General features: G+C 52.0%; 1 protein-coding gene across 1 annotated transcript in view; it reads left to right on the forward strand.

Annotated features, from left to right (window-relative positions):
* The first annotated feature begins 764 nt into the window (after positions 1-764).
* The window catches only part of NECAB2 (N-terminal EF-hand calcium binding protein 2), a 35,000-nt gene continuing 11,244 nt past the window's right edge, over positions 765-24,520 (forward strand). Inside the window, exons 1-6 of the mRNA XM_066349467.1 lie at positions 765-989; positions 3,496-3,520; positions 8,383-8,491; positions 10,730-10,755; positions 10,855-10,952; positions 23,442-23,578. Coding sequence (XP_066205564.1) covers positions 765-989; positions 3,496-3,520; positions 8,383-8,491; positions 10,730-10,755; positions 10,855-10,952; positions 23,442-23,578 — 620 coding nt within the window. The remainder of the gene's footprint in view (positions 990-3,495; positions 3,521-8,382; positions 8,492-10,729; positions 10,756-10,854; positions 10,953-23,441; positions 23,579-24,520) is intronic.

Consider the following 24,520-nt stretch of genomic DNA (forward strand, 5'->3'; position numbering starts at 1 on the left):
CTCAGACATAAACTCCAGGAGGCCAAGAACCCCAATCCCTTTTGTCCATTATCGGTACCCAGGGCCTGGCACCTAGTTTTGCTCCTTATGGCATCCATTGGAGTGTGAAGGAAGAGGGTGTTCTGGGGCGAAGACTGATCCTGGGAAGGGAGGTCAGAGAGAACTTAATGCCCGCAGGAGGAAGGATGGGTGCCCGCGAGAGTGGTGGTGGAAGCCCTGCGAGTGAGCACCGATCCCGGTAGCTGGAGCCGGCAGAGGGCGCCCGGGGCTCGCCGGACACCACGCTCCGGCCCTGCGGCGGCGCCACGGGCCGGGTGGGGGAATTTGGGGGACGTGGGCAGCAGGAGACTTTCATGGGCAAAAGCGCCCCAGGGATGCCCCCCACGCAGCCGGACCCCCACCAACCCCGCGCTTATTAGGCAGCCCCCTCTTAGGACGGGTCGGGGTTCAGCCCCCCGATCAAAGCCCCAGCAGGCAGCCCTCTGCTGCCGCGCTGAGCCTCCAGGGAAGGGGGGGCGGTGGACACGGGGCACGTGGCTCAGGGTCCGGGCGGAGCGCACACCCCTCCCCGCCTGGTCCCCCCGCGCCGGCCCGTCCCCGCGGTGGCCGCAGCCCCGGGGACAGAGGAAGGGAGGGCGGGGCGGCGCGGGCGGCGGAGGCGCCGGGGAGGGGGTCGCGCGGGAGCGGGAGCGGGCCGCGGGAGGGCGGGGGTCGGCGGGCTTCCGGGCGGCGGCGGCGACGGCGACGGCGGCGAGCGCGGCGCGATGTGCGAGCGGGCGGCGCGCCTGTGCAGGGCCGGCGCGCACAGGCTGCTGAGGGAGCCGCCGCCGCAGGGCCGGGCGCTGGGCGGGCTGCTGCGCTGGGTGGGCGCCAGGATGGGCGAGCCCCGGGTGCCGCTGGTCCCCGAAGCCCCCGACGCCCCCGCCGTGGACCCCGGCCCCTGCCCGGGCCCCGCCTCGTTGCGCGGGGGCACCGCTGTCATCCTGGACGTGAGTACGCGCGGCCCGGGACCCCAAGCCCCCTTTTCCCACGGGAAGACCCCGAAGCCGCCCTCCTTGGTCCCCGCTGGGACCGGCGAGGACCCCGGCTCATTGCCCTCGGCAGCTCAGAGCAGGACCCGCACCCGGCCCCTCTGCGTCCCAGAGCGCGAGCCCTCAGCCCCTCCACGTTCTGATCGGTCTCCATCCCGCTCCAGGCTCGTCCCCAGTCCCGTGTCGTCCCTGGACCAGGACGAACCCCCTCCTCCCGTCCCCTCCCTCAGCTTCTCTGGACTCCCACCTTCTGGGAACCGGGATCCTGGAGCCCCCTCGACCCTGCCACCGCCCCGCTACTTTTGTCCTGGCCAAATCCCCATCTTTCCCCAGCCCTGCTCGTCACCCTTCACCCTCATTCCTTCCCAGGACGGGAGCCCCTGACTGCCCCCAACCCCATCCTCTTCTCCACGCTGGGTCCCTGCCTGAGTTGCTACTTTCCGGAGACCACCTTTCTCTTCCTCGCTAGACCCTGAGCCCTATTCTCACCCCCAAAGACCCTGTAGCCCTGCCACCCCCTCCTTGAAAGGGGAGCTCCCTCCCTACCTCTGTCTTTCTGGTTCCATTGGTCTTTCCCTCTCCTACTGGTAGAGCTGGAACCCACCTCCATGGCCCCTGAATTTGAACCCCATGCCACTTGAGTCCCTTCTGTCCTTCATTCCCTTCCCCACCCCACCCTTCCTCTCTACTCACTCCCCCATCCTCTCTGGAACCCAAACTGTTCATCTCTGGGAAGCCCATCCCTAACTCCCACTCCCCAAGTGGGAGGGAGATTCTGCAGGGTGGCTGGCAGTGGAGGGGGCCTTGCCCTGTGGAGTGCTAGGAATAGGTGGAGGGGCTTCACAATGCCCACCCCACACCCCCAGCATGGCGGTGGGTTGTGCATGTTCCAGTGAGGGTCCTGTGTCTTAGGTGGCCAGAGGATGGGGGTTGGGGTGGATTTTGCATGTGTGTGGTAGGTTTCTGAGAGGTGTGTGTGTACCACAGATCCAAGTGAGTGTGGGGAGTGAGCATTTCCTCTCTCCTTTCCTGGAACCCACAGCTGGCTCTGGGCAGAGGGCTGGGCAGGGAGGGGAGGGGAGAGCTTTGCCAGGAGACCTTGTGGTCCTGGTGCTCCCAAACACACACTCACACATGCACAGCCCAGCACACGCTGGACCCTCTCCATGAGGACCCCAGCAGAATTCACAGCTGCAAGCCCGGGGCCCGCAGGGGGTCCACAGACCTAGGCCCCGCCCTTGCAGGGAAGTTCTGTCCTGACCCCTCCTGATTCTCTCCAGGGTTCTAGAGGGCCGTGTGAGGGCTCTAAGCCTCCATTTCCTCATCAGTGAAATGGGGTGATGAGCAGAGGTGGGGCTCACGCTAGCGCCGACAGACTCCTGGCGCCATGTCCTGTGGTCGTATCATTCACTTAACACCCAGGCCCAGAGTGGGCACCTGAGGGTGGGACCCCAGCCTCAAAGAACCTTGTCAACAGGAGAAGGGGTGTGGGGTGCCCAGGCTGAGGCTTTGAGGAGGGCCTGGGTGCTCTGATAACTGCTCCCCTTTCTGCCCCAGCTGTGGTGGCTCCTGCCTGGTACTCTGGAATCGGGGTTCAGCTAAGGAATGGGGTGATGTCTGAGAAGCCCTCTGAGCTGCTGCTTCAGTTTGTCACAGCCCCAGGTGCCTGATACTGGGTGCCTGCCCCATTGTTGGGGGGGCTTCTGTCCTTGACCTCAGGGAAGGACCAAAGGTGGGATGGTCAGAGGGGCTGTTGCCACCCTCTCCTCCCATCAGTGTGGCCTACCTGGTCCCCAAAGTCCAGGAGGAGTTAGCTGGTCTCCAGGCTCAGGCTGAGGTGGAGGGTGGAGCTGTCCCTTCCTATACCTGCCTGATGCAGCAATGGGTACTCTGAGTTCCTGGCAACCTGCCTCTACTCACTCCCCCACCCCAAAAACCCCATCCTGCCCAATGCTGGTTCTGTTGCCAAGCCTCAAGGTTCCCTTAGCAGACACCTCTGTTCAGCCTTAACCCAACCCTAGAGAAAACTGGGGCCCGGAGGGTTTCTGGGAGGGGTGTGAGGGTGTAGGACCTGTGGCTACATCCATGGGACACAAATTCTGGGTGTGCAGCTAAGCGTGCAACAGTGGGTGAAACTACATGGACCAGTGGCTCTGGGAGCGCATCCCCAAGCATGTGGATGGTGTGAGCCCGAGTGTCCACACATGTGTGCATGTGTCTGTCAGCATGGCGGGGGCAGACTGGCGGCACAGAAGGGAGAGGGGGCGGCCGCTTCCGCTCCTGCCAGCCCCTCCCCCGCCCTGGATTCCAGCCTGCAGGGTCTTCTTCCTGGGGAGGGAAGAGGTGGGGGCTCAGTTTCCCAGGGCTCCTGGGAGGAGTGGGGTGTCTGTACCAGGTCAGGGCCGCTGGAGGGCGCCTGCTCCTCTGGCCCTGGGCTGACTCAACCACCCTTTCTTCTCTGCAGATTTTCCGCCGTGCAGACAAAAATGGTGAGTATTCCTCCCAGACTGGCCCCTGAATGAGGGCCGGGCTCTTTCTATCCTGACAGTTCACAGGAAAAGATCAGGGGCAGGGACTAGACAACTTTGAACCTAAAGGTTAAGAGTACAAGTCTCTGAAGCTTGAAGGCCAAATCCTGGCTCAGCTCTGTGCCTCAGTTTTCCCCTCTGTACAATGGGCTCCCATAGTTCCTGCATAGTAGGACCGCCAGGGGGAGTCTGTGAGTGGATGTCTGAGATGCCGAGATGTCTTGCCTAGGCTAAGTGCTTGGTGTGCTTAAACCCTTACGCAGCTGGGCCCGACCAGGGCAGCCCAGGTGGAGGGAGACCTAGAGACCACCCTGTGAGGAAGCCCCAGCCTCACTCCGGGCACTTTCTCCTCACAGCAACTTGAAGCATTTGGTGCTGCATCCTCTGTTCTATTTTGTAGTAGCCCAGAGAGGTTAAGCAACTTGCCCAGGGTAGCCCAGCTGTGTGAAGGCAGTCAAGGCTCTGCTGCAGCTGCCTTGACTCACATCAGTAGAGGCCCTTCTACTCACATCACATAGCCTCCCTAACAATGTGAGCAGCGCAGTGTTTTGCCAAAGAACGCATGACACTCCACTTCTGACTGCTCCGAAGGCCCCACCCTGCACGGGGAGAACCAGGTTTACCCAGGCCCACCCGAGCCTCGCAGGTGCAACAAAGAGCGGTACCACTTCCTGTTGTCACTACTCTGGGCGCACAGCGACTAGACCTGGCTTTAACCAAGGTGCATTCCCTCCCCAGGCCTCAGTTTCCCCATCTGTAAAGTGGGCTGACACACATAAGCTGGCTACTGCTTCCCTAGGCTATTGGCAAAATACAGGCAGGAGATGTGGGAATAGGCATTTTTTAAGGAAAATTAAGCAGTATTCAGGGTTTATTTGCTCGTTTATTGAAAAAATACTAATTGAGTACCAAAGTCTATGCTGGGGGAGAGTGGGGAACAGGTGGGGCCGCCCCTCTCCTGCATAGGCTGGAGTCCAAGGAAGCAGCGCTAGCCTGGGTCCCAGCACCCCCTCCCTCCCTGTCCCCGGGCGTCGACCTGCTGCCCCATGGTGTTGGAGGATGGAAGTCAGTGCCCAGGGGACTCCATTTCTGCCCCCCATCCCTGGGAGTGATGGCTCCTCCCAGGCCTCTCAGTTCCATGTGGAGCAAGGAGAAAGGAAAGACACTGGGGGGACTTCAGTGGGACCCAAGATGGTGGTGGCATCAAGGCCTGAAGAGTCTTAGAGATAGGAGAAGGGGTGAAGGGGCTCGTCCCTGTCGCGGGCCCAGTGCCCGGCACTCAGTAGGTGCTGGGTAAATGCCTGTGGATGGAGACGAGGGATATATTCACCGGTGAGAGCGCGGCTGTGTAGCGCTGCGGTGCAGCGCCATGTCTGGCTGTCTCCATGCTGCTGCCTGGAGTGCGTGCGCCCAAGTGGGTGCAGGGTTGTGCGGGCGTGCGTGGGTGGCAGCCACCCTGGTTCCCACTCAGGCACAGACAGGCTTTGGTCTTTATTATTTGTTTCCTCGTCAGAGGCTGTGGCTCCGCCCCCAGGGCACAGCTGTGGGCCCCACAGGGGCCTAGCCAGCTCCTCCTCTTTGGGCCTCAGGTCTTCTTCTCAGCGCTGCTGAGTGGCTGGGGGGGGGGGGGGGTCACCAGGGCTAATGTGTGTGTGGAATAAGGATACTATGGGAGGGAGGCGAGGGCCCCTCCTCTGTCACAGAGACTGCCTGGGATCAAGCCCTGGCTCAGCCATTTCCCAGCTTTATGACTTCGAGCCAGTCACCAAACACTGGGGCCTCAGTTTTCCCATCTGTAAGTAGGGATGACGCTAGTACCCAGCTCAGAGGGCTGTTGTGAGGGTGAAGAGTGGGGCTCTGGCCCACTGTGAGGAATCAGTGAGCCCTGAGCCGGCTGAGGTGTGTCGAGCACCTTGGAATATGACTTTGGCTTGTCAACAGGTGTTGGGTTCCCTCCCTGCCCCTCCCTGTGCGCCACAGGGCGTCTGTGGGCTGGCGGAGGCTCCACGGCCGCCCAGCATCTAGGCACCAAGACTGCACGGACCCTCTCGTGTGGTCTTCACTCTGCTCTTTCTGGGATGGGAAGCACCACCCCTCTTACTACTGATGACATAGCAAGGCCTGGAGAGGGCCAGCGCCAGGCTGCAGAGTCTCGGTGGGGGAGAGGGCAGATGGGTTCGGATTCAGCCCAGCACAATTTGGCACCACGGTGTGGGCAGGGGACGGGGGTAGTGTGCACTTAAGGGTGAGTGTGTGTGTAGATAGACGCACAAAGGCACAGGCACATGCACACACTTGTTGAACAGGAGTGGATGCTGGACCCCCTAGCACCCACAGGAGTGAGATGCCTGGGGGGGGGGGGCGGGAGGTGGGCGTGTGGACTGAGCAGCGCCCTGGGTGGGGGTTGGAAGGAAGGGAATAGGCCCTCAGGATTACAGGAGCACGGCCCCTCTGGCCCGTTCTGTGCCTCCCGGGGCGCAGACTCCTTGACGGAGATGGAGACAGCAGGGCTCCGAGGGGTCTGGGGTGGCGGGTGCCAGGCTGCATTTCTCTCCAGGGGTGCAGGCTCCTGGCATTTGAAAGCTCACTGTGACAAGAGGCTGAGCTCATGCTTATTAGGGAAGACACCTGCAGATGGTCCGCTGGGGCGGAGGTGCTGGCCCACTGGTCTAATTGGGCGGGGGCCTGGGTAGGAGAGGCTGCTTCCCTCGTTAGCTGATCTGGGTTCATCAGAGCTATGGTGGGACATTCAAGGTAAATGTCAGCCACGAAGGCTTTGTGCGCAGGAGGCCTGCTGTCCTGAGTGCAGTCTGACAGAGGTACCTGACAGACAGGAGGACAGGGCTCAGGGAGACTCCCTGCCGTGCTCACAGACATGACTAATCAATCATTGCACACTTCTACCGAGTCTGGACTTGGCCTCGGCATTCCTTGTAGCCCTGTGACTGGAGGTCTCGCCTTAAGACCCTGCCCATGATGGGTTGAGGGCACGGACTTGGGAACTAGATGGCCTGCCCCTCCCTGTGCGCCACAGGGCGTCTGTGGGTTGGAGCCTCAACTGTGGGGCCTGGGTCTGTTCCTTCACTGCTCTATGCCTCAGTTTGCAGCTCTCTAAAATGGAGGTGATGGGTACTATCGTGCCATGGGGTGTGGTGAAGACTGAATGAGTGGATACGCAGTAAGAGCCCAGTATTCTGCCCTGATTCTGCACTGTGGTTCCTGGTTTTTATCCCCAGTCCTGCCACAGGGAATTTGGGAAGCCCCTTTTGCCCAGACTACGAAGAGCCACAGCTTAGAGTTTAGTATTTCACAGCTGGTATCACATATGTTTTGTGTTTGGGTCTTCCTTGTGGGTGTATTGGGGTTGGGGGGGGGGGACTCTTGTTCTTTGAAAGTTACAAACTCGCTCTCCCTCTGCAACATTGAAACCTGAGCCGGAGGGTGGGGGCACCCTGGGACCTTGCCCCTTCCCTCGGTGCAAGTGTGCGCTCACATTAGTATTCTCACTCTCTCCCAGCCCCTGACACTTCAGGACAGGGGGAGGGAAGTCACGACAGAGGGTGAGGGTCTCCGTCTCCTGAGCTTGTTCCTCTGCCCTGCTTTGAGCCCACACAGAGCTGCTGGGAGCAGAGATCAAAGCTCCAGAGCCTTTAAAATGTACGAATGACTTCAGGGCTCAGGTAGGTCTGCCATGTATGGTTGGGCAGGTCATGCCCTGCTCAGTGACCTCTACCTGGGCCTCAGACCCAGCCTGCACTCCGCTCCCAGCCCATGGGCCCTGACCCTGGGCTCCATCTCCCCACCCCCAACCAGGCAAGGTGTCTCTTTCTGACCCACGGATTTTTGATTGCAGACTGGCTGGAAGTCACGGAAGGGGGTTCTGCATAGAGGGGCTGGCATTCTCTCTGACCTCCACTGCCTCCCACAGACACGGCTCCTTTAAGAAGGAGCAGGAAGCACCCTGAGATCACTAAGGAGGGGGTGATGGCTGCAGAGGGGTGGAGATCAGCTTTGGGGAATTTGCTCAGGAGGTGTGCCAGGTGGGAGCAGCTGAGGGTGGAAACTTCAGGACTTTCTCCTGGAGGCACTGTTGTTCTGCTGTGAGTACTCCCCTCAGCGGCCCCTCCGCCCCAACCCGTGAGAGCTTCCCCGGCAGATGCTGGAGCCAGGGTGACTGCAGGTGGAGGGAGGGATAGGTGGCATGTATCCGCTGTGGTACCCCTATTACAGAGCCCCACCCCCACCCCATCCCAGGGACCTCCTGGCCGCCTCAGTGGCACAGTGAGAACTCCGTGCTGACTGTTGGCAACATGTCAGACCGCGCAGAGATTTGGGCCTGAAGTTTGCCGAGTGGACGGTGCAGAGTGGAGAGGGGTCGTTCCCTCTCCCCACATCAGGATGGGCGCTAGTGTTGGGCATAATTTAAGTGTGGGGAGATTACCTGAGTATCTGGAAGAGAGAGAGAGATGTCCCTGCTTTGGCCTGCCTCTTACAGGTGTGCTGTGCTGCTCTAACTAGTGCCCACCAGGTGTGTCAGCAGGATAGATGAGAGGAGGCTGCTCAGCAGGGAGCAGGTGCTCTCGTTGAATTCCTGCTGAGGGAGGCCCAGCAGACTCGCTACTTCTTGTGTTTGTTGGTTTGGGAAGTTACTGAATGAGTCAGTAATTCTCCGTGAACTGGAGTTTACTGGTTAATCTGGGAATTAGCCGGGTAGGCAGGGATTACTGATGGGTTTCATCTGTTAGTGTGGGAATTGTCTGGATTGGGGGGTGTCCCCGTTGCTCAGACACCAGCGCTCTCCCTGTTTCCTCCCTTCCTCGCAGACGATGGGAAGTTGTCCTTGGAGGAATTCCAGCTCTTCTTTGCAGATGGTGTCCTCAACGAGTCAGAACTGGAGGGTCTCTTCCACACCATCGACTCGGACAACACCAAGTGAGCTGAGTCCTGGCAGCTGAGCAGGGCACCCAGTGGGTCTGGGAGGAGGCGCCTTCCTTGGTCCCTCAGGAGGGGGCCGGGGCTCTACAGTCCCCAACTCGCTAATCCAGCAGTCAGAGGCCCACCGGCTGGGTGATCTGGGGAGTGGGCAGATTGCCACTGCGTTGGCAAGTTGGTCTTTTCTGAGCACCCGTGGCCGAGCAGAGAGAGACCCGAGATTTTGCAGAATACTCACAGGACGGTGAAAGGGGAAGGTGGCAGTCATGTCACCCTTCTGCGGAGCTCAGTTCTGACCCAGTGCCTGGCGCTTCATCCCGGACGCTAGTGCTGTCACCTTGATCCCACCAGATGCTGCCTGAAACCGACTATACCTGAGTGCTCATCCTAACTCTACTTTTATTTTTCTCTTTCAATTACAGTTTACTTTCAATATTACTTTGTATTGGTTTCAGGTGTACAGCAGTGGTTAGACAATCACTAGTGTTTCCAAAGTGTTTCCTCCCCACCTGGCACCATACGTAGTTATTGCAGTATTATTGACTATCTTCCCCATTCTTCACCTCCCCATAACTCTACTTCTTAACCTGAACCCTACTGCTAACACCACCTAATTAAACCTTTTCTTCAACCCACTCAGAACCCTAACCTGCGTTTCAGAATCAACCAGACTCCTGCCCCAGCCCACCCCTAAATCAAGAGCAAATTCTACTCAAGCTTGCCCAGGCCCTGCCTCAACCTTAATTCCCTCTCTCCCTTTCCTTGGGGTTCCCCTGCAGGATAAGTCCCCTTCTCCACCCCACATCTGGTCACCTTCCTCAAGCCCACCCCTGGAATGCAGACCAGGGTTCCTGGGGGCTGCGTGGGGCAGACTTGATAAGTTGGGGTCCCCTGAGACGGGCTAGAGATGGTTTGAATAAGGAGCTGCCACCAGGTCCGTCTGCAAGGGACCCAGCACAGTGGTGGCCTGGGCCAGAGGCCGCAGCTTCGAGCATCCCAGCCGATGGGGGCCGAGGACCAGGTGGGCCAGTGCAGCGGGCATCTGGGCATCATGGTCCAGAGAAGGCCACGTGAGAGAAGCAGTTACCTACTGCAGAGGGCAGTGAGGGGCTCTGTATCTGAAACCAGGTGGAGGTTTCTGAGGCTCTCACCGTCCCTGGGGAGCTTTGAAAGGCTGCGGCCAGTGATGATTCATTCTCCTTTGCTGCTGCCTTTTGTGTTGGGCCAGCTGGGTGCGGGGGGAGGGGCGGGGGCTGGTGAGAGGATGTGAGCCGGTGTGGGGAGGACTCGAGTTGTAGAAGTTCAAACTCTCAAGACCTTGAGGAGTATTTCCTCCCACACTCCCCGGAGCACGAGCTGTAAATGTTCACTCCTGGGCATGCCAAATAGGCTTTCTGTCCAGACAGTTCACACAGCTCAGAAAGATTGCTGAGATAAGCACAATTAAACAGGCTGCCTTTCTGTAAGACTTCTAAGAACTTTTACTGACATGCAAATTAGGGGAGCCTCCAAGCCAGCTTGCAAAACCTCTGAACCAGATTTAATTGGTCACAGGAGCCGTTTCTCAGCAGCAAACGGTTGAACCTGGGTTGCGGGCACACTGTTCTAGACCAGCCTAGCTCCCTCAGTGAGTGCGCGGGGCCCAGAAAGCCCAGGTGTCAGAACCTGCAGGCCCTCAGTCCCCAGGTGCCCACCATGCAGCCTCCGGGGTCTCTGTTCCGAGGCTGCTTCCCCACATGCACCTTCACCAGCACGGCTGGCCCTCGTTTTCAGCTTCCTAGCAGAAGGACGGATCCTTCTCCATCCGTGCTGTGGGAATGGAATGCAGACCCTGGGGCTAGGGTGAGGACAGGGAGGGCTGTCCCGGGATCCCAGGACCCAGCAGGCAGGAATGCGGGGATGGGGTGGGTGGGGTGGGTGGGTGAGCATTAGCCCCATCCTCGTCCCATCTGCCCATGATGCGGTCAGCAGACTTTGGGAGAGGAGTTGGAGTTGTGAGGGGGTCAGACAGACTGAGGGGCAGACGGATCTCTGCTCGGTCCTTCAGAGGGGGCGGTACCATTTCCCTGTGGCACCCTCACCTATAAAGCAGGCTCATGGTGCCCGAGTATGGAATGAAGAAAGAGAGGGCAGTGTTACCAGCTGCATGGCTGTGCACACTGGGGCGGGGGGGGGCGCGGGGGGGGGAGGACAGGCCAGCTTCTGAGTGCCCCTCTCCCTTGTTCTCTCTCTCTGTAGCCACGTGGACACCAAGGAGCTGTGTGGTAGGTGCCTGGCTAGGCTCTGCAGGGATGGGGTGGGGGTGGGGGGTGGGGGGACAGAATCCTCCTGTGACCACTGACCTTTGCTTCCTCTTCCCCCAGATTACTTTGTGGACCACATGGGGGACTATGAGGACGTCTTGGCCTCCCTGGAGACCTTGAATCATTCTGTCCTAAAAGCCATGGGCTACACCAAGAAGGTCAGCAGGTGTGGGTGGCCCCTGGGGGTCCAAGCTTTGGTTCCAGATTTTTTCTGGGGCACCCACACCCAAGGGTGCCTGGATCTGTGGTGACAGGTATTAGGTGGGCCTGCCTCTGGGGTGGGCTTTGCTTGGGGCTCCTAGAGGGAGCTGAGGTAAACTGTGAGGGGAGTAGAGCAGCTCCATGAATGGCCCTGCCCATCCCCCCCACCAGCGTCTGGGGTCTGGGTGGAGGGTGAGACCCTTTACCAGAATCGGGCAGGGAGAGTGAGCCGCAGGCCGCCCTCCAGGGCCCTTGGACAGGTGTTTGTACCTGACTGTCTCTTGCCCTTCTACAGCAGGGTCCGAGGTGGGAAGGGGAGGGAAAGGGACAGGTTCGCGCATGAGACCATCCCGAGGAGTCCCACGGTGTCCGGTATGAGAATGCTCAGCCGGCCAAGCCCGAGCTGGGCAGTGGCACTGTTAGGAGAGACTCCCTGCGTGTCCTGGAGAGAGGTCTCTGATGTGGCTCCAGAGCCTCTGCCTGCAGCCCCGCCTCCTCCTCGCTGGACCTGTGACCTGGAGGAAGACAGAGGGCAGGGAGATGAGGCCAGGTCGCCCAGCTGGGGTCACTGTGCCTTCTAGGCTGTAGCTCACACGGGTGTAAGCAGCCCACCCCCAGGCTCCATTTCCTGCCTCTGAATGTGAACCCCCACTGGGCTGCCGGCTGCTGGCAGGGACTGGCCGGGTGTGTCCTCTCAATGCACCAGGAAGAGGTGCAGTAAACGTACTGAGGAACTAGGATGGCCAGGATTAAATGCTCAGCTTAATCCTCACAACAACCTAGTGGGTGGCTACTCTCACTCCCCCCATGTCATGGCTATGGAAATAGAGGCTCAGAAGGATGAATCCCACAAGGTTATAGCCAGACAGCCATACCTGCTGGCTGAAGTAAGAGGGGAAACTGAGTCAGGGACCTGTCAGGAGATACAGAGCATAGCATGGGACTTCAGGCCTGCCCAGGGGTGACTTGAGTATCAGCCAGCCAGGAGTAGAGGCAGCCTCTTGGGCACACTGACCAAGGCACGCAGGGAGGGAGCTGGAAGCAGGCCGTGCTGTGAGGGACACCTAGACACCCATGGGCTTGCAGTGACCCGTGGGAGCTCAGAAAAGACCAGCCACATCTGCTAGGTGAGGACAGGGAGCTGAGCTGATAAAGTCAGACCTGGCCCTGGCAGGTTGGCTCAGCGGTAGAACATCAGCCTGGCGTGCGGGGGACCCAGGTTCGATTCCCGGCCAGGGCACATAGGAGAAGCGTCCATTTGCTTCTCCACCCCTCCCTCCTCCCTCTCTCTCTCTTCCCCTCCTGCAGCCAAGGCTCCATTGGAGCAAAGATGGCCTGGGCGCTGGGGATGGCTCCTTGGCCTCTGCCCCAGGCGCTAGAGTGGCTCTGGTCGTGGCAAAGCGATGCCCCGGAGGGGCAGAGCATCGCCCCCTGGTGGGCAGAGCGTCGCCCCTGGTGGGCGTGCCAGGTGGATCCCGGTCGGGCGCATGCGGGAGTCTGTCTGACTGTCTCTCCCCGTTTCCAGCTTCAGAAAAATACAAAAAAAAAAAAAAAAAAAGAGTCAGACCTGGCTGAAGGACTCAGAGCCGGTCATTCTCCTTTCTGAGCCTCGGTTTCTCCATCTGTAAAATGGGAACATTCACTCTGTAGGATCCTTATGAGGACTGAATGAAGTAAAGTCTCTAAGCTGCTTAGCATAGGGCCTGGTACAGAGCCAAGGCGACTAGTTTTAGTATTAGGCTCCTGTTGTATGCCCAGGCATAGGTAAGACCAGTTCTGTGCATTTTTTCAAATGCTACTTAGTTACAGCTTTACAGTGCATTAGAGCAGTGGTCCCCAACCTTTTTTGGGCCACGGACCAGTTTAATGTCAGAAAATATTTTCACAGACCAGCCTTTAGGGTGGGACGGATAAATGTATCACGTGACCAAGACAAGCGTCAAGAGTGAGTTTTAGACGGATGTAACAGAGGGAATCTGGTCATTTTTTAAAAATAAAACATTGTTCAGACTTAAATATAAATAAAACGGAAATAATGTAAGTTATTTATTCTTTCTCTGCAGACCGGTACCAAATGGCCCACGGACTGGTACTGGTCTGCGGCCCGGGGGTTGGGGACCACTGCATTAGAGAACTCCTTTCTTCTCGTTATCCCAAAATAACTGAGCCTAACCCTGAGCCTCCACTGCCCACATTCCCAGGGTCATGCTGTTTTGAGTCTTGATGTTTTAAAGTCTCTTAATAACATGCAAAACCGATTCCATTTCATTGTTTGTCCTATTTGATGTTTGAAAGTATCAAGATGGGAGGTAGATTAAATGGAACATGGAAAGACCCAGACTCTAGAATCTGAGTCACGCAGACAAGGACATCAGCCCCAGATCTCCCAGCAGGCTGTGAGGCGCACCTGTACCCACGTGGGACTCCTCGTGATTGCCACTCCCTCCTTGAGCCTCAGTTTTCTCAGCTTTGAATAGGGCTGCTTCTCAGCAGTGTGGTTGCAAGCCATTGCGAAAGTGCTTCTGGGACTTTGGTCATAACTCTTCAGGAGCCGAGACCCAAGTCTTCATTCAGGAGAGGAATTTAACATCTGCCAGTACAACGTGGACCAGTTTGGGAGGTTTTGCTCTCAGAAATCATGCAGTTGTGATGTTCAGTGCAGCCTTTGGAGCGTTGTTAGTGGTGGTGGTCACAGTAGGTTATTGACGCTGTGACAGGCATTTTTTTTTTCTTGTATATTTTCTCACCAATTTTTTGTGTAGAAATGCAGCTCGTTGATTATTTCAAATGTATGTCTTGCATCCATTGATTTCAGTTTGACTCAATTTGCTTTTGCTGAAATGCAGTCAGAGCATCAGTTATGAACTGCGTTGGTTACTTTCTTCACTCTGACGCGCCTCCTGTTTCTCTGTTGTGTCCCCTTGTATTTATCCCAAATCCTAAAACATTCGAAGGTGCTACGTCAGGATCCTTGTTTTGCTTCAAGTGCATCTCTGTAGTACTTCTCCACTAATCATATTAATACCAGCTCTTATTTGGGGATCCTCTTTCGCCTGTTCAAAAATTATTTTTGCATTCTTTTCATTAAATTTTGTCTTCGGAGGTGGCAGTGAATTTTTTCAAATGCCTTTTTGGGTTTTTTTTTTTAAATGAGCATGTGAGTTTTCCTAAGCGATTGATGGGGTGGATTCTATTATTAGATTCTCTCCTATTGAACAACTCTTAGCTTCCTGCGATCAACCCTAATTGGGACATTATTCTTTTATCACATGGCCGAATGCTCGTCACCAGCTGAGCATTTCGTCTCTGTCTCATTCGGGAGTTGAAACTTGATGATAGTTTGGGAATGAATTGTAGGTGGCTTTGGATATTTTGTGTGTGAATCAGTTTCTCTGACAGAACTGGTTTCCTATTCAAAATTAGAAAAGTTTATCTATGAGGCTTGAGTCAAGGTACTAAACAGGGGAGGGGATTATTTTAGTAGTTATTTTAAGGTCAAGCCTTAAAATAGTTTTAGTTACATTTTTTACTTCTTATGTCCATTTTAGTGTAGTTTTAAACAAAACTATCATAGGCATGGTCAGTTTTATGATCAATTTTGTGTCATATGTCCTTAGAATTTAAAAAAAAATTAAAACATTGATGCAAAACAGGCACTTAATGCAGATTAAGTTCAATAAAACATCTACTGTTGTAGCTCAGTTTTTTATTTAATTTTTGTCCTATTTTGTTACAGTTTAAAGACTTATATTAACAGTTCTGCTCATTTTCATTTGTCATTCTAATAACCAGCCCCTGGTACATTTATTCACATTTCATGATGTTTTCTACCATGTTTATAGTTTTTACCATTATTATTTTCTTCTTCCTTTTTCCTTAGGTCTCTTTATTGTTGCTGTTCTTTTTCACATGTGAACTAGAATGCTTAAATTTTTTATGATGGAGTTTGAATTGAAGCATTCACCTTTGAATGGTATTTTCACTGCAACCATAGATCTTAGTATTATTCTCTAACAGTCTGTGCCCTGCCCTTGCTCATTCTTTATTTAATGGCATTAGATAAAACCAAGTGACCGGTAAGGTTTCTACACTATTTTTTTTAGTGTGTTGTGATTTCTTCATGACATATTATTTGAATTTTTTTTTTCTGAAGTTGGAACAGAGAGGCAGTCAGACAGACTCCCGCATGCACCCGACCGGGATCCACCCGGCATGCCCATCAGGGGGCGATGCTCTGCCCATCTGGGGCGTTGATCTGTTGCATCCAGAGCCATTCTAGTGCCTAAGGCAGAGGCCATGGAGCCATCCTCAGCACCCGGGCCAACTTTGCTCCAATGGAGCCTCGGCTGCGGGAGGGGAAGAGAGAGACAGAGAGGAAGGAGAGGGGGAGGGGTGGAGAAGCAGATGAGCGCTTCTCCTGTGTCCCTGGCCAGGAATCAAACCCGGGACTCCTGCACACCAGGCCGGCGCTCTACCACTGAACCAACTGGCCAGGGCCTTTATTTGAATTTTTTATAAGTATCTCATAGATGGTTGAGAAGATGTGGATTAGACTTTCAAAATTTGAAAATCACTATCTATTCTTTGTTATGAAATCTATGCTGTTAAAAGACAACTTTACAAACAAGGTAAAATCGTGTCTCTTGGACAAATATAAAACACACGCATGCCCGAGATCTTATTTAACTCATTCATTAACGCGAGACCCAGTAAGAGGTTATAGTTGGCCCAAAGGAACCTGCAAAGAGCACATGCCATGTGTACAGGAACCAGGAATTCTTTAATGAAGCCGTGAGTAAATGCAGAGGTAGTCACTGTCCACGGGGTAAAGGTCCATTACATTCTGCCAGACAAAATGTATATGCATTTCTAGGATGAGAATTATTTGCATTACTATCTTTTTTACATCTTCAAGTATTTTTATTTTTATTTATTTATTTATTTATTTGTATTTTTCTGAAGCTGGAAATGGGGAGAGACAGTCAGACAGACTCCCGCATGCGCCCGACCGGGATCCACCCGGCACGCCCACCAGGGGCGACGCTCTGCCCACCAGGGGGCGATGCTCTGCCCCTCCGGGGCATCGCTCTGCCGCGACCAGAGCCACTCTAGCGCCTGGGGCAGAGGCCAAGGAGCCATCCCCAGCGCCCAGGTCATCTTTGCTCCAATGGAGCCTTGGCTGCAGGAGGGGAAGAGAGAGACAGAGAGGAAGGAGGGGGGGTGGAGAAGCAAATGGGCGCTTCTCCTATGTGCCCTGGCCGGGAATGGAACCCGGGTCCCCCGCACGCCAGGCCGACGCTCTACCGCTGAGCCAACCGGCCAGGGCTAGTATTTTTATTTTTAATTTATTGTATTGACATGGTTTCAAGTGTCCCACTCAATATAACACCCTCTATACACTGCATCGTGCCCTCTGTGACCCAGGCAAAATCTCTTTCCACCCCCATTTCCCCTCTCTGCCCTCTTCCCCCCTACTTTACCCCCCACCCCGGGAATTGCTACCCTGTTGTCTGTGTCAATGTGTCATGTATATATAATTAGGCTAATCCCTTCACCTTCTTTGATCCCATCCCCTCCTCCCCCTTCCCTCATCCCTCTGACAGCTGTCCACCTGTTCCCTGTGACCCTGCCTCTGCTTCTATTTTGTTCTTTAGTTTATTGTGTGTTCATTGGATTTCACATATAAGTAAGATTGTATGGTATTTGTCTTTCTCTGCCTGGCTTATTTCACTTAGCATACTAATCTCCAGGTCCCATCCATGCCATCGCAAAAGGTAAGATTTCCTCCTTTTTATGGCCACATAGTATTCCACTGTGTAGATGTACCATAGTGGGTTTTTTTGTTTTTGTTTTTTTATATAAAGTGTGAAGTATATTTTTATTTATTTATTTTGTGTGTGGCAGAGACAGAGAGAGTCAGAGAGAGGGACAGATAGGGACAGACAGACAGGAAAGGAGAGAGATGAGAAACATTAATGCTTCGTTGTGGCTCCTTAGTTGTTCATTGATTGCTTTCTCATATGTGCCTTGACTGTGGGGCTACAGCAGACCGAGTAACCCCTTGCTCGAGCCAGCGACCTTGGGTCCAAGCTGGTAAGCCTTGCTCAAACCAGATGAGCCCGCTCTCAAGCTGGCGACCTTGGGGTCTTGAACCTGGGTCCTCCACATCCTAGTCCAACGCTCTATCCACTGTGCCACCGCCTGGTCAGGCTGTACCATAGTTTTTTTATCCACTCGTCCACTGACGGATACTTGGGCTGTTTCTGGATCTCAGCTATTGTAAACAATGCTACAATGAACATGGGATGCATATCTTCTTTTGAATTAGTGTTTTGGGATTCTTAGTATATAGTCCTAGAAGTGGGATCACTGGATCATAAGGCAGTTCTATTTTTAATTTTTTGAGGAATTTTCATACTGTTTCCCACAGTGGCTGCACAAGCCTGCATTTCCACCAGCAGTGCAGGAGGGTTCTTTTTTCTCCACACCCTCAACAGCACTTGTGGTTTGTTGATTTGTTAATAAAAGCCATCTGGCTGGTGTGAGGTGATATCTCATTGTGGTTTTAATTTGCATTTCTCTGATGATTAGTGACGTTGAACATTTTTTCACATGCTTATTGACCATCTATCTGTATGTCCTCTTTGGAAAAGTGTCTATTCAGTACCTTTGCCCATTTTTAATTGGATTGTTTCCCTTTCTGATATTGAGTTTTATAAGTTCTTTATAAATTTTGGTTATTAATCTCTTATCAGATGTATCTGCAAATATGTTCTTCCATTGTGCGGGTTGTCTTTTTATTTTGTTAATGGTGTCTTTTGCTGTGCAAAAGCTTTTTAGTTTCATATAGTCCCATTTGTTTATTTTGTTCTTTATTTCACTTGACCAAGAAGCTATATTGGCAAAAATATTGCTTTAAGAAATGTCTGAAAGTCTACTGACTATGTTTTCTTTTAGGATTTTTATGGTTTCACAACTTACATTTAAGTCTTTTACCCATTTTGAGTTTATATTTGTGAATGGTGTAAGTTGGTACCTGTAGACCTTTGGTATAATATTTTTATTATATAAATGGAACATATTCAACATGTAAATTTCTGGGAGTACCTGTCCAATTCTCTCAACACCATTTATTAAAGAGACAGCCTTTACTCCACTCTATACTCTTGCCTCCTATGTCAAATATCAACTGATCATAAGGGCCTGGATTGATTTCTGGGTTCTCAGTTCTGTTCCACTGTTCTGTGTGCCTGTTCTTATACTAGCACCAAGCTGTTTTGATTACAGTGGCTTTGTAGTATAGCTTGATATCAGGAAGTGTGATGCCTCCCACTTTGTTCTTCATTTTCAAGATTGCTGAGGCTATTCAGGTTCTCTTTGGTTCCATATACATTTATAGAATATTTGTTCTAGATCTATAAAGTATGCCTTTGGTATTTCCACAGGAGTTCCATTGAATGTATAGATTGCTTTGAGTAGTATGAACATTTAATGGTGTTAACTCTTCCTATCTATGAACAAGGTATATATGCTTCCACTTGTTTATATCTTTCTTTTTTTCAATATTATATAATTTTCTGAGTACAAGTCTTTTACCTCCTTGGTTAAAGTTATTCCTAGGTACTTCATTTTTTGTTGTTGCAATAGTGAATGGAATTATTTCCTTAATTTCTCTTTCTGTTTACACCTTCAGATCTTAAAAATAGCTTCAACACCAGGAAAGATGGAGAGAACCCAGAAGGGTGAACTAGACAAGAAACCCAGTAATCATTTTGCCCATTTTAAGACTCACAATTTTTCCTGACACTATTTATTTTGTCTACTTTATCTGTCCTGTGGGACAGTAATGAGCTAATTTCTCACACTAAATTGTGTTTTACAACTTATCTTTTCAGTGTTTTTCCTTTCTATTTTTTAGCCACGTTATTTGATACCTGTAGACCTTTGGTATAATATTTTTATTATATAAATGGTACATATTCAACATGTAAATTTTTGGGAGTAGAGTGTAAAGAAAAATTTCAAATCACTTCTAATTCTCACTGTCCCTAACTACAGTTAACATTTTAGTTTATTACCTTTGAGCCTTTTTTCCATATGTATTTCTTTAATATATTTAGAATAAAGCCAGAAATATCACACTATCTGACTTTTTTTTATTTTATTTTTTTACAGAGGCAGACAGTCAGTGAGAGGGATAGATAGGGACAGAAAGACAGGAATGGAGAGAGATGAGAAGCATCAATCATCAGTTTTTTGTTTTGACACCTTATGTTCATTCATTGCTTTCTCATATGTGCCTTGACCGTGGGCCTTCAGCAGACTGAGTAACCCCTTGCTCAAGCCAGCGACCTTGGGTCCAAGCTGGTGAACTTTGCTCAAACCAGATGAGCCTGTGCTCAAGCTGGCGACCTCAGGGTCTCGAACCTGGGTCCTCTGCATCCCAGTCCAATGCTCTATCCACTGCGCCACCGCTTGGTCAGGCTCTTTAATATATTTAATATTTTTCTGTGTGCAAATATTTATTTTCTGATTTTTCTACCTAAAATTTTTAACATCTTTTTCCTTAAAACTATTCAGAAGCATCAATTTAAATATTCTAATTTAAAATTATTTTCCCATTGATTTGAGAGAGGGGATCGGAGGGAGAGAGAGTGAGAAGTACCAGCTCATTGTTCTACTTAGTTATTCCACTTAGTTGTGCACTCGCTGATAGCTTATTAGATAGACATGCCCTGACTGGGGATTGAACCCGCGATCTCGGCACACTGGGATGATGTGTTCTCCACTGACCCACCTGGCCAGGGCCTAAATAGTCATATTTAAATTTACTTACTATTCTTCTTTTGCTGAGCATTTTAGATTTCCACGTTTTTTGCTGTTTTGAACAATATTGGTACATAAATATATGTCCACCTTTTGCATTCTTTCTTTTTTTTTTAAATATTATCTTTATTTTTTATCCATTTTTTAGAGAGAAGAAAGAGTGAGAGAGAAAGAGAGAGAGAGAGAAAGAAAGGGGGGGGGGAGCAGGAAGCATCAACTTCCATATGTGTCTTGACCAGACAAGTGCAGGGTTTTGAACCAGCAACCTCAGCATTCCAGGTCAACACTTTATCCACCGCGCCACCACAGGTCAGGCTGCATTATTTCTTAAGGGTAGATTATCAAAAGGGGAGAATTATTGGGCCGAAGAACATGAGCAGTGTCGGGTTCTTGCTATAAGGCAGAACTGCTTTATGAAGTGATTGTATCCGTCTGAATCCCCACAGCCGTGCTTAGCAACTGTCCTCTCCCACTGCAGGAGGATTTAATAACACTCTGTCCTTGTTATGCGTGATGCCTTTGTCATTATGTCCTTACCCTCCTCGTGTAATCCTTCCTCATTCACATTCTACCTTGATGATGATATTGCCACTTATCCTGTTTGTCTGATGAGATTTGGTTGCAGAATCTTTGCACTGACTTTTCTTGGTGAGTTATTCCGTCTGCATGTGCCTCCAGCTGGGTCTCATCTGATCAGACCTGGCTTTGTGTCCTCACATGGGGAAGTTCAGGCTGCGTTTCCTTATTGTCATGATCCGTCTGGCCTGACTGCTCTCATCTCCTTCTATGCTTCCTTTGTCTCTGACATTTGAGCTTTGGATGGTCTGCTTTGTTTAGAGTGTTGAGTCTGACTTTGAAGATGAACATGGTAGTTTTCATTTCACTAGTGACTTCTAAGTCATACACATTGTTAACATTCATAATCCTATTAAGCCTAGCTAATAAAATTATTTCCTATTCCCTGTTATAAAATGCAAGAGCTTTTTGAGACTGTCAATTATTTTTCCATACTTCCATACTCTTGATTGACTTAATCCAGTGTAATTAAAATGTCACAGTGAATGATAAATGCTTTTACTTCCTGACTTCTGTAATCTTTTGTGTGTGTGTGTGTGTGACAGAGACAGAGAGAGGGTTAGATAGGGACAGACAGACAGGAAAGGAGAAGGATGAGAAGCATCAATTCTTTGTTGACGCACCTTAGTTGTTCATTGACTGCTTTCTCATATGTGCCTTGACCAGGGGGCTACAGCAGAGCGAGTGACCCATTGCTCAAGCCAGCAACCTTGGGCTCAAGCTGGCGAGCTGTGCTCAAACCAGATGAGCTGACTTCTGTAATCTTAATGCTTCCTTTGGGTGATCACCATCATTTCACAACTTCCCTGTTCAAGAATTCTAACTCTGATTCGACCTAGATGGTTTGGGGGGAAATTTGTAGGCATTCTGTGCAGGAAAAGTATTCATCTGGTAAAATTTGATAGATTTGCAGATTTCCGAATACCTTCTATTATAGGGCAGATGAGGAATTTGCCCGTGTCATGCCAAATTCCTGCATCTGACCCTTTCCCTCCGGACTCTGTGATCTGTGGACCTGGCCTCTCAGCTGAGGATCGACTGTGTGGATGTGACATCTGTAAACATGGCGTTTTTATTCCTTTGAAAATAACTTGTCTTTTTGGAATTCAGCTAACTAGGTAGAGTTACCCCTGACCAGACCACACCCGCAGTCACTGACCTGGGGGCTTTTGACCCACTTACATTAGCTCATTTTTCTGCTTGATGGATTCTGGCAGCCTTTCTCTCTGTGTTTACATGTTTGGGTCGTCTTGTTCGATTTTGGCCATTCATTCGTCCAGAGCCCACTGAGCACAGGGCTGTGCGTGAGCTCACCTGTCTGCCAGGAAGGCTCATCCATCATTGCATGCGTTCAGTTACCAGAAACTCACATGCTTTTGGCCACAGATTCATTCTCTGTCGGGGCCTCTCTCCAGCGTGCCTAGTCTGGCAGTGGGCCCAGGATGTCCACCTCCATGCCTCCGCTCTGTGGGTGCCCCTCCCTTGGCCTCTCGGCGCCCCAACCATCTGCCCCAGCCTCCATTTCTCCGTCTTCTCTAGCTCTGTTTCCCATTGTGTAATTACTGCTAATTAATTCCCAGTCAGAGTGATGGATGGTTTAATATGCTTTCCTTGAGAGCCCTGTTTTCCCTTGCCTCGCCAGCGACTGGGCAGAGCTCCAAGGTTCCCCAGGGCAGGCGACTCTGGGCGGTCAGGGCTGGCTGGCGTGGGGGAGCAGCCCAGGGTTCCGGGACCAGCATCTCCCCATGCAGCGTCGCTTCAATTGTTATCACCCTTGAGTGGCCAGCTGAACCAGAGCTCTCTCCCTTCCACTGGAAAGCGTTTTGCAGCCCAAGGAAACTCATTGGTTCCAGAAACCTTAAGAAGTGTCTTTGCTGCAGTCTCTTAACAAAAGGGGAAATTCTTTCTCTCATCTCAGAGCAAACCTTGTAGAAAACCCTTTTTATCCACATTTTCCTCCGCGTTGTGTCCTCGTGGCCCCGCCCTCCGCGCACCGCATCTCAGGCACTTTCTTTGGGGAGCCAGTTTACGCTCTCCAGCTGTTTAGATTCTTGTCTGTCGTTTCCCTGAGTAATAGTGTGAAGGCCCAGGAGCCCAAAGAATCCTCCTTGGAGGAGGAAGGGGGAGAGGAGGTTGTAAATTTTTCTTCCCTAATACTTTATCTCTGTCACCAACATCAGGAACAATACCACTCATCACCATCACTACCACCATTGCCACCGTCACCACCACCATCACCATCACCACCACCATCACCACAAACACCATTGTCACCACCACCATCACCATCACCACCACCATCACCATCACCACCACCATCACCACAAACACCATTGTCACCACCACCACCACCATCACCATCACCACCACCACCACCACAAACACCATTGTCACCACCACCATCACCATCACCACCACCATCACCACAAACACCATTGTCACCACCACCATCACCATCACCACCACCATCACCACAAACACCATTGTCACCACCACCACCACCATCACCATCACCACCACCACAAACACCATTGTCACCACCACCATCACCATCACCACCACCATCACCACAAACACCATTGTCACCACCATCACCACGGTTGTCATTAACCTCATCATCATCATATCACCATTTTCACTGTGGTCACCATCACCACTATCATCTTTATTATAGCAGCTACTATTTATTATTTGCTAGGTGACAGGCACTGTGCTGAGCATTTTATATACATTTTGTCATTTAATCCTCATTAGGACCTTGTAAGATATATACTACAGTGACTGCTGGTATGGCTATAGAGGTCACAGAGCCAGTAAGTGGTGAAGCCAGGACTCAAACCTTGGCCTCTGAGTCCATAGCCCCTACCTTGATCCAGGAGCTCTATGGCCTCTAAGATGCAGGAGGCAGTAGTGGAATGGGGTCCCCTCTTCCCACTGCAAGGCAGAGACAAACCCCAGGTGTCCCCTAACTCTGTGCCAAACCCCACACCCAAGATCCCTCCCCAACCCTTTAACACTTAGTGTCCCCTCTCTTCCCTCCATAGGTATACGAGGGCGGGAGCAACGTGGACCAGTTTGTGACCCGCTTCCTCCTGAAGGAGACGGCCAATCAGATCCAGTCGCTGCTGAGCTCCGTGGAGAGTGCGGTGGAGGCCATCGAAGAGCAGACCAGCCGGATCCGGTGCGTCCAGGGGAGCTTGCAAGGTCACACACTGGGGCGTGCTGCGCACATGCACAGGCCAGCTTGCTGCTTGGGGTGGGGATATTTGTGTACTTGAGAGCTGGGTGACTTTGGGCAAGCTGCTGTACCTCTCTGTGCCTTCATTTCCCCAACTGTACAACGAGGACAAATATCTACCTCCTTGGTGCTCGTGAGGATTGAACGAGGTCATGTGTGCTTAGAAGAATGCCTGGTGCGCGTGCAGTACTTACATACAAAGCATACACACAGTTACGACTGTCCCCTACCAGGCGTCCCCAAACTACGGGCCGCAATGCGGCCCCCTGAGGCCATTTATCCGCCCCCACTGCACTTCTGGAAGGGGCACCTCTTTCATTGGTGGTCAGTGAGAGGACCACTGTATGTGGCGGCCCTCCAATGGTCTGAGGGACAGTGAACTGGCCCCCTGTGTAAAAAGTTTGGAGACCCCTGCTAGACTCAAATCAGTTTCAGCACACCCCCACACCGCTCACATTATTGTTTACCAAGACTATTCTGTTGCTTGGCTTATTTTTGAAAACTGGAAATAAGTTTTGGAAACTGTGTGGTTACCATAATTGGAAAACAAGCCTCACATGCCATAAATGAAGTCACTGTAGGACTAAGCACCTGCGGTCAGCTGGACTCCGGAGGCCAGCTCCCTCGCTGCTGAGAGACAGGGACCGTGCACCAAGCCTTGAAGACAGACGTCCCCAGGAGGACAGAAAGGGAGGTGAAATGGAGCCATTTCTCACCATGTTATTTAGTGTTACTTCAAGCCATGACTGCATGCCCTTGGAGCCATGGAAAAGCTTCTGCTCCCCACTCTCTGCTGGGGACACTGTGGAGGTGGCAAACCTAGTGTCTAGAGAGAGACAGTTCTTCTGGCTCAGCGGCCCATCCTGGGGGGTCACGAGCCCTCGT

This window comes from Saccopteryx leptura, chromosome 9 (genome assembly GCF_036850995.1).
Source record: "Saccopteryx leptura isolate mSacLep1 chromosome 9, mSacLep1_pri_phased_curated, whole genome shotgun sequence".
Classification (NCBI taxonomy): Eukaryota; Metazoa; Chordata; class Mammalia; order Chiroptera; family Emballonuridae; genus Saccopteryx; species Saccopteryx leptura.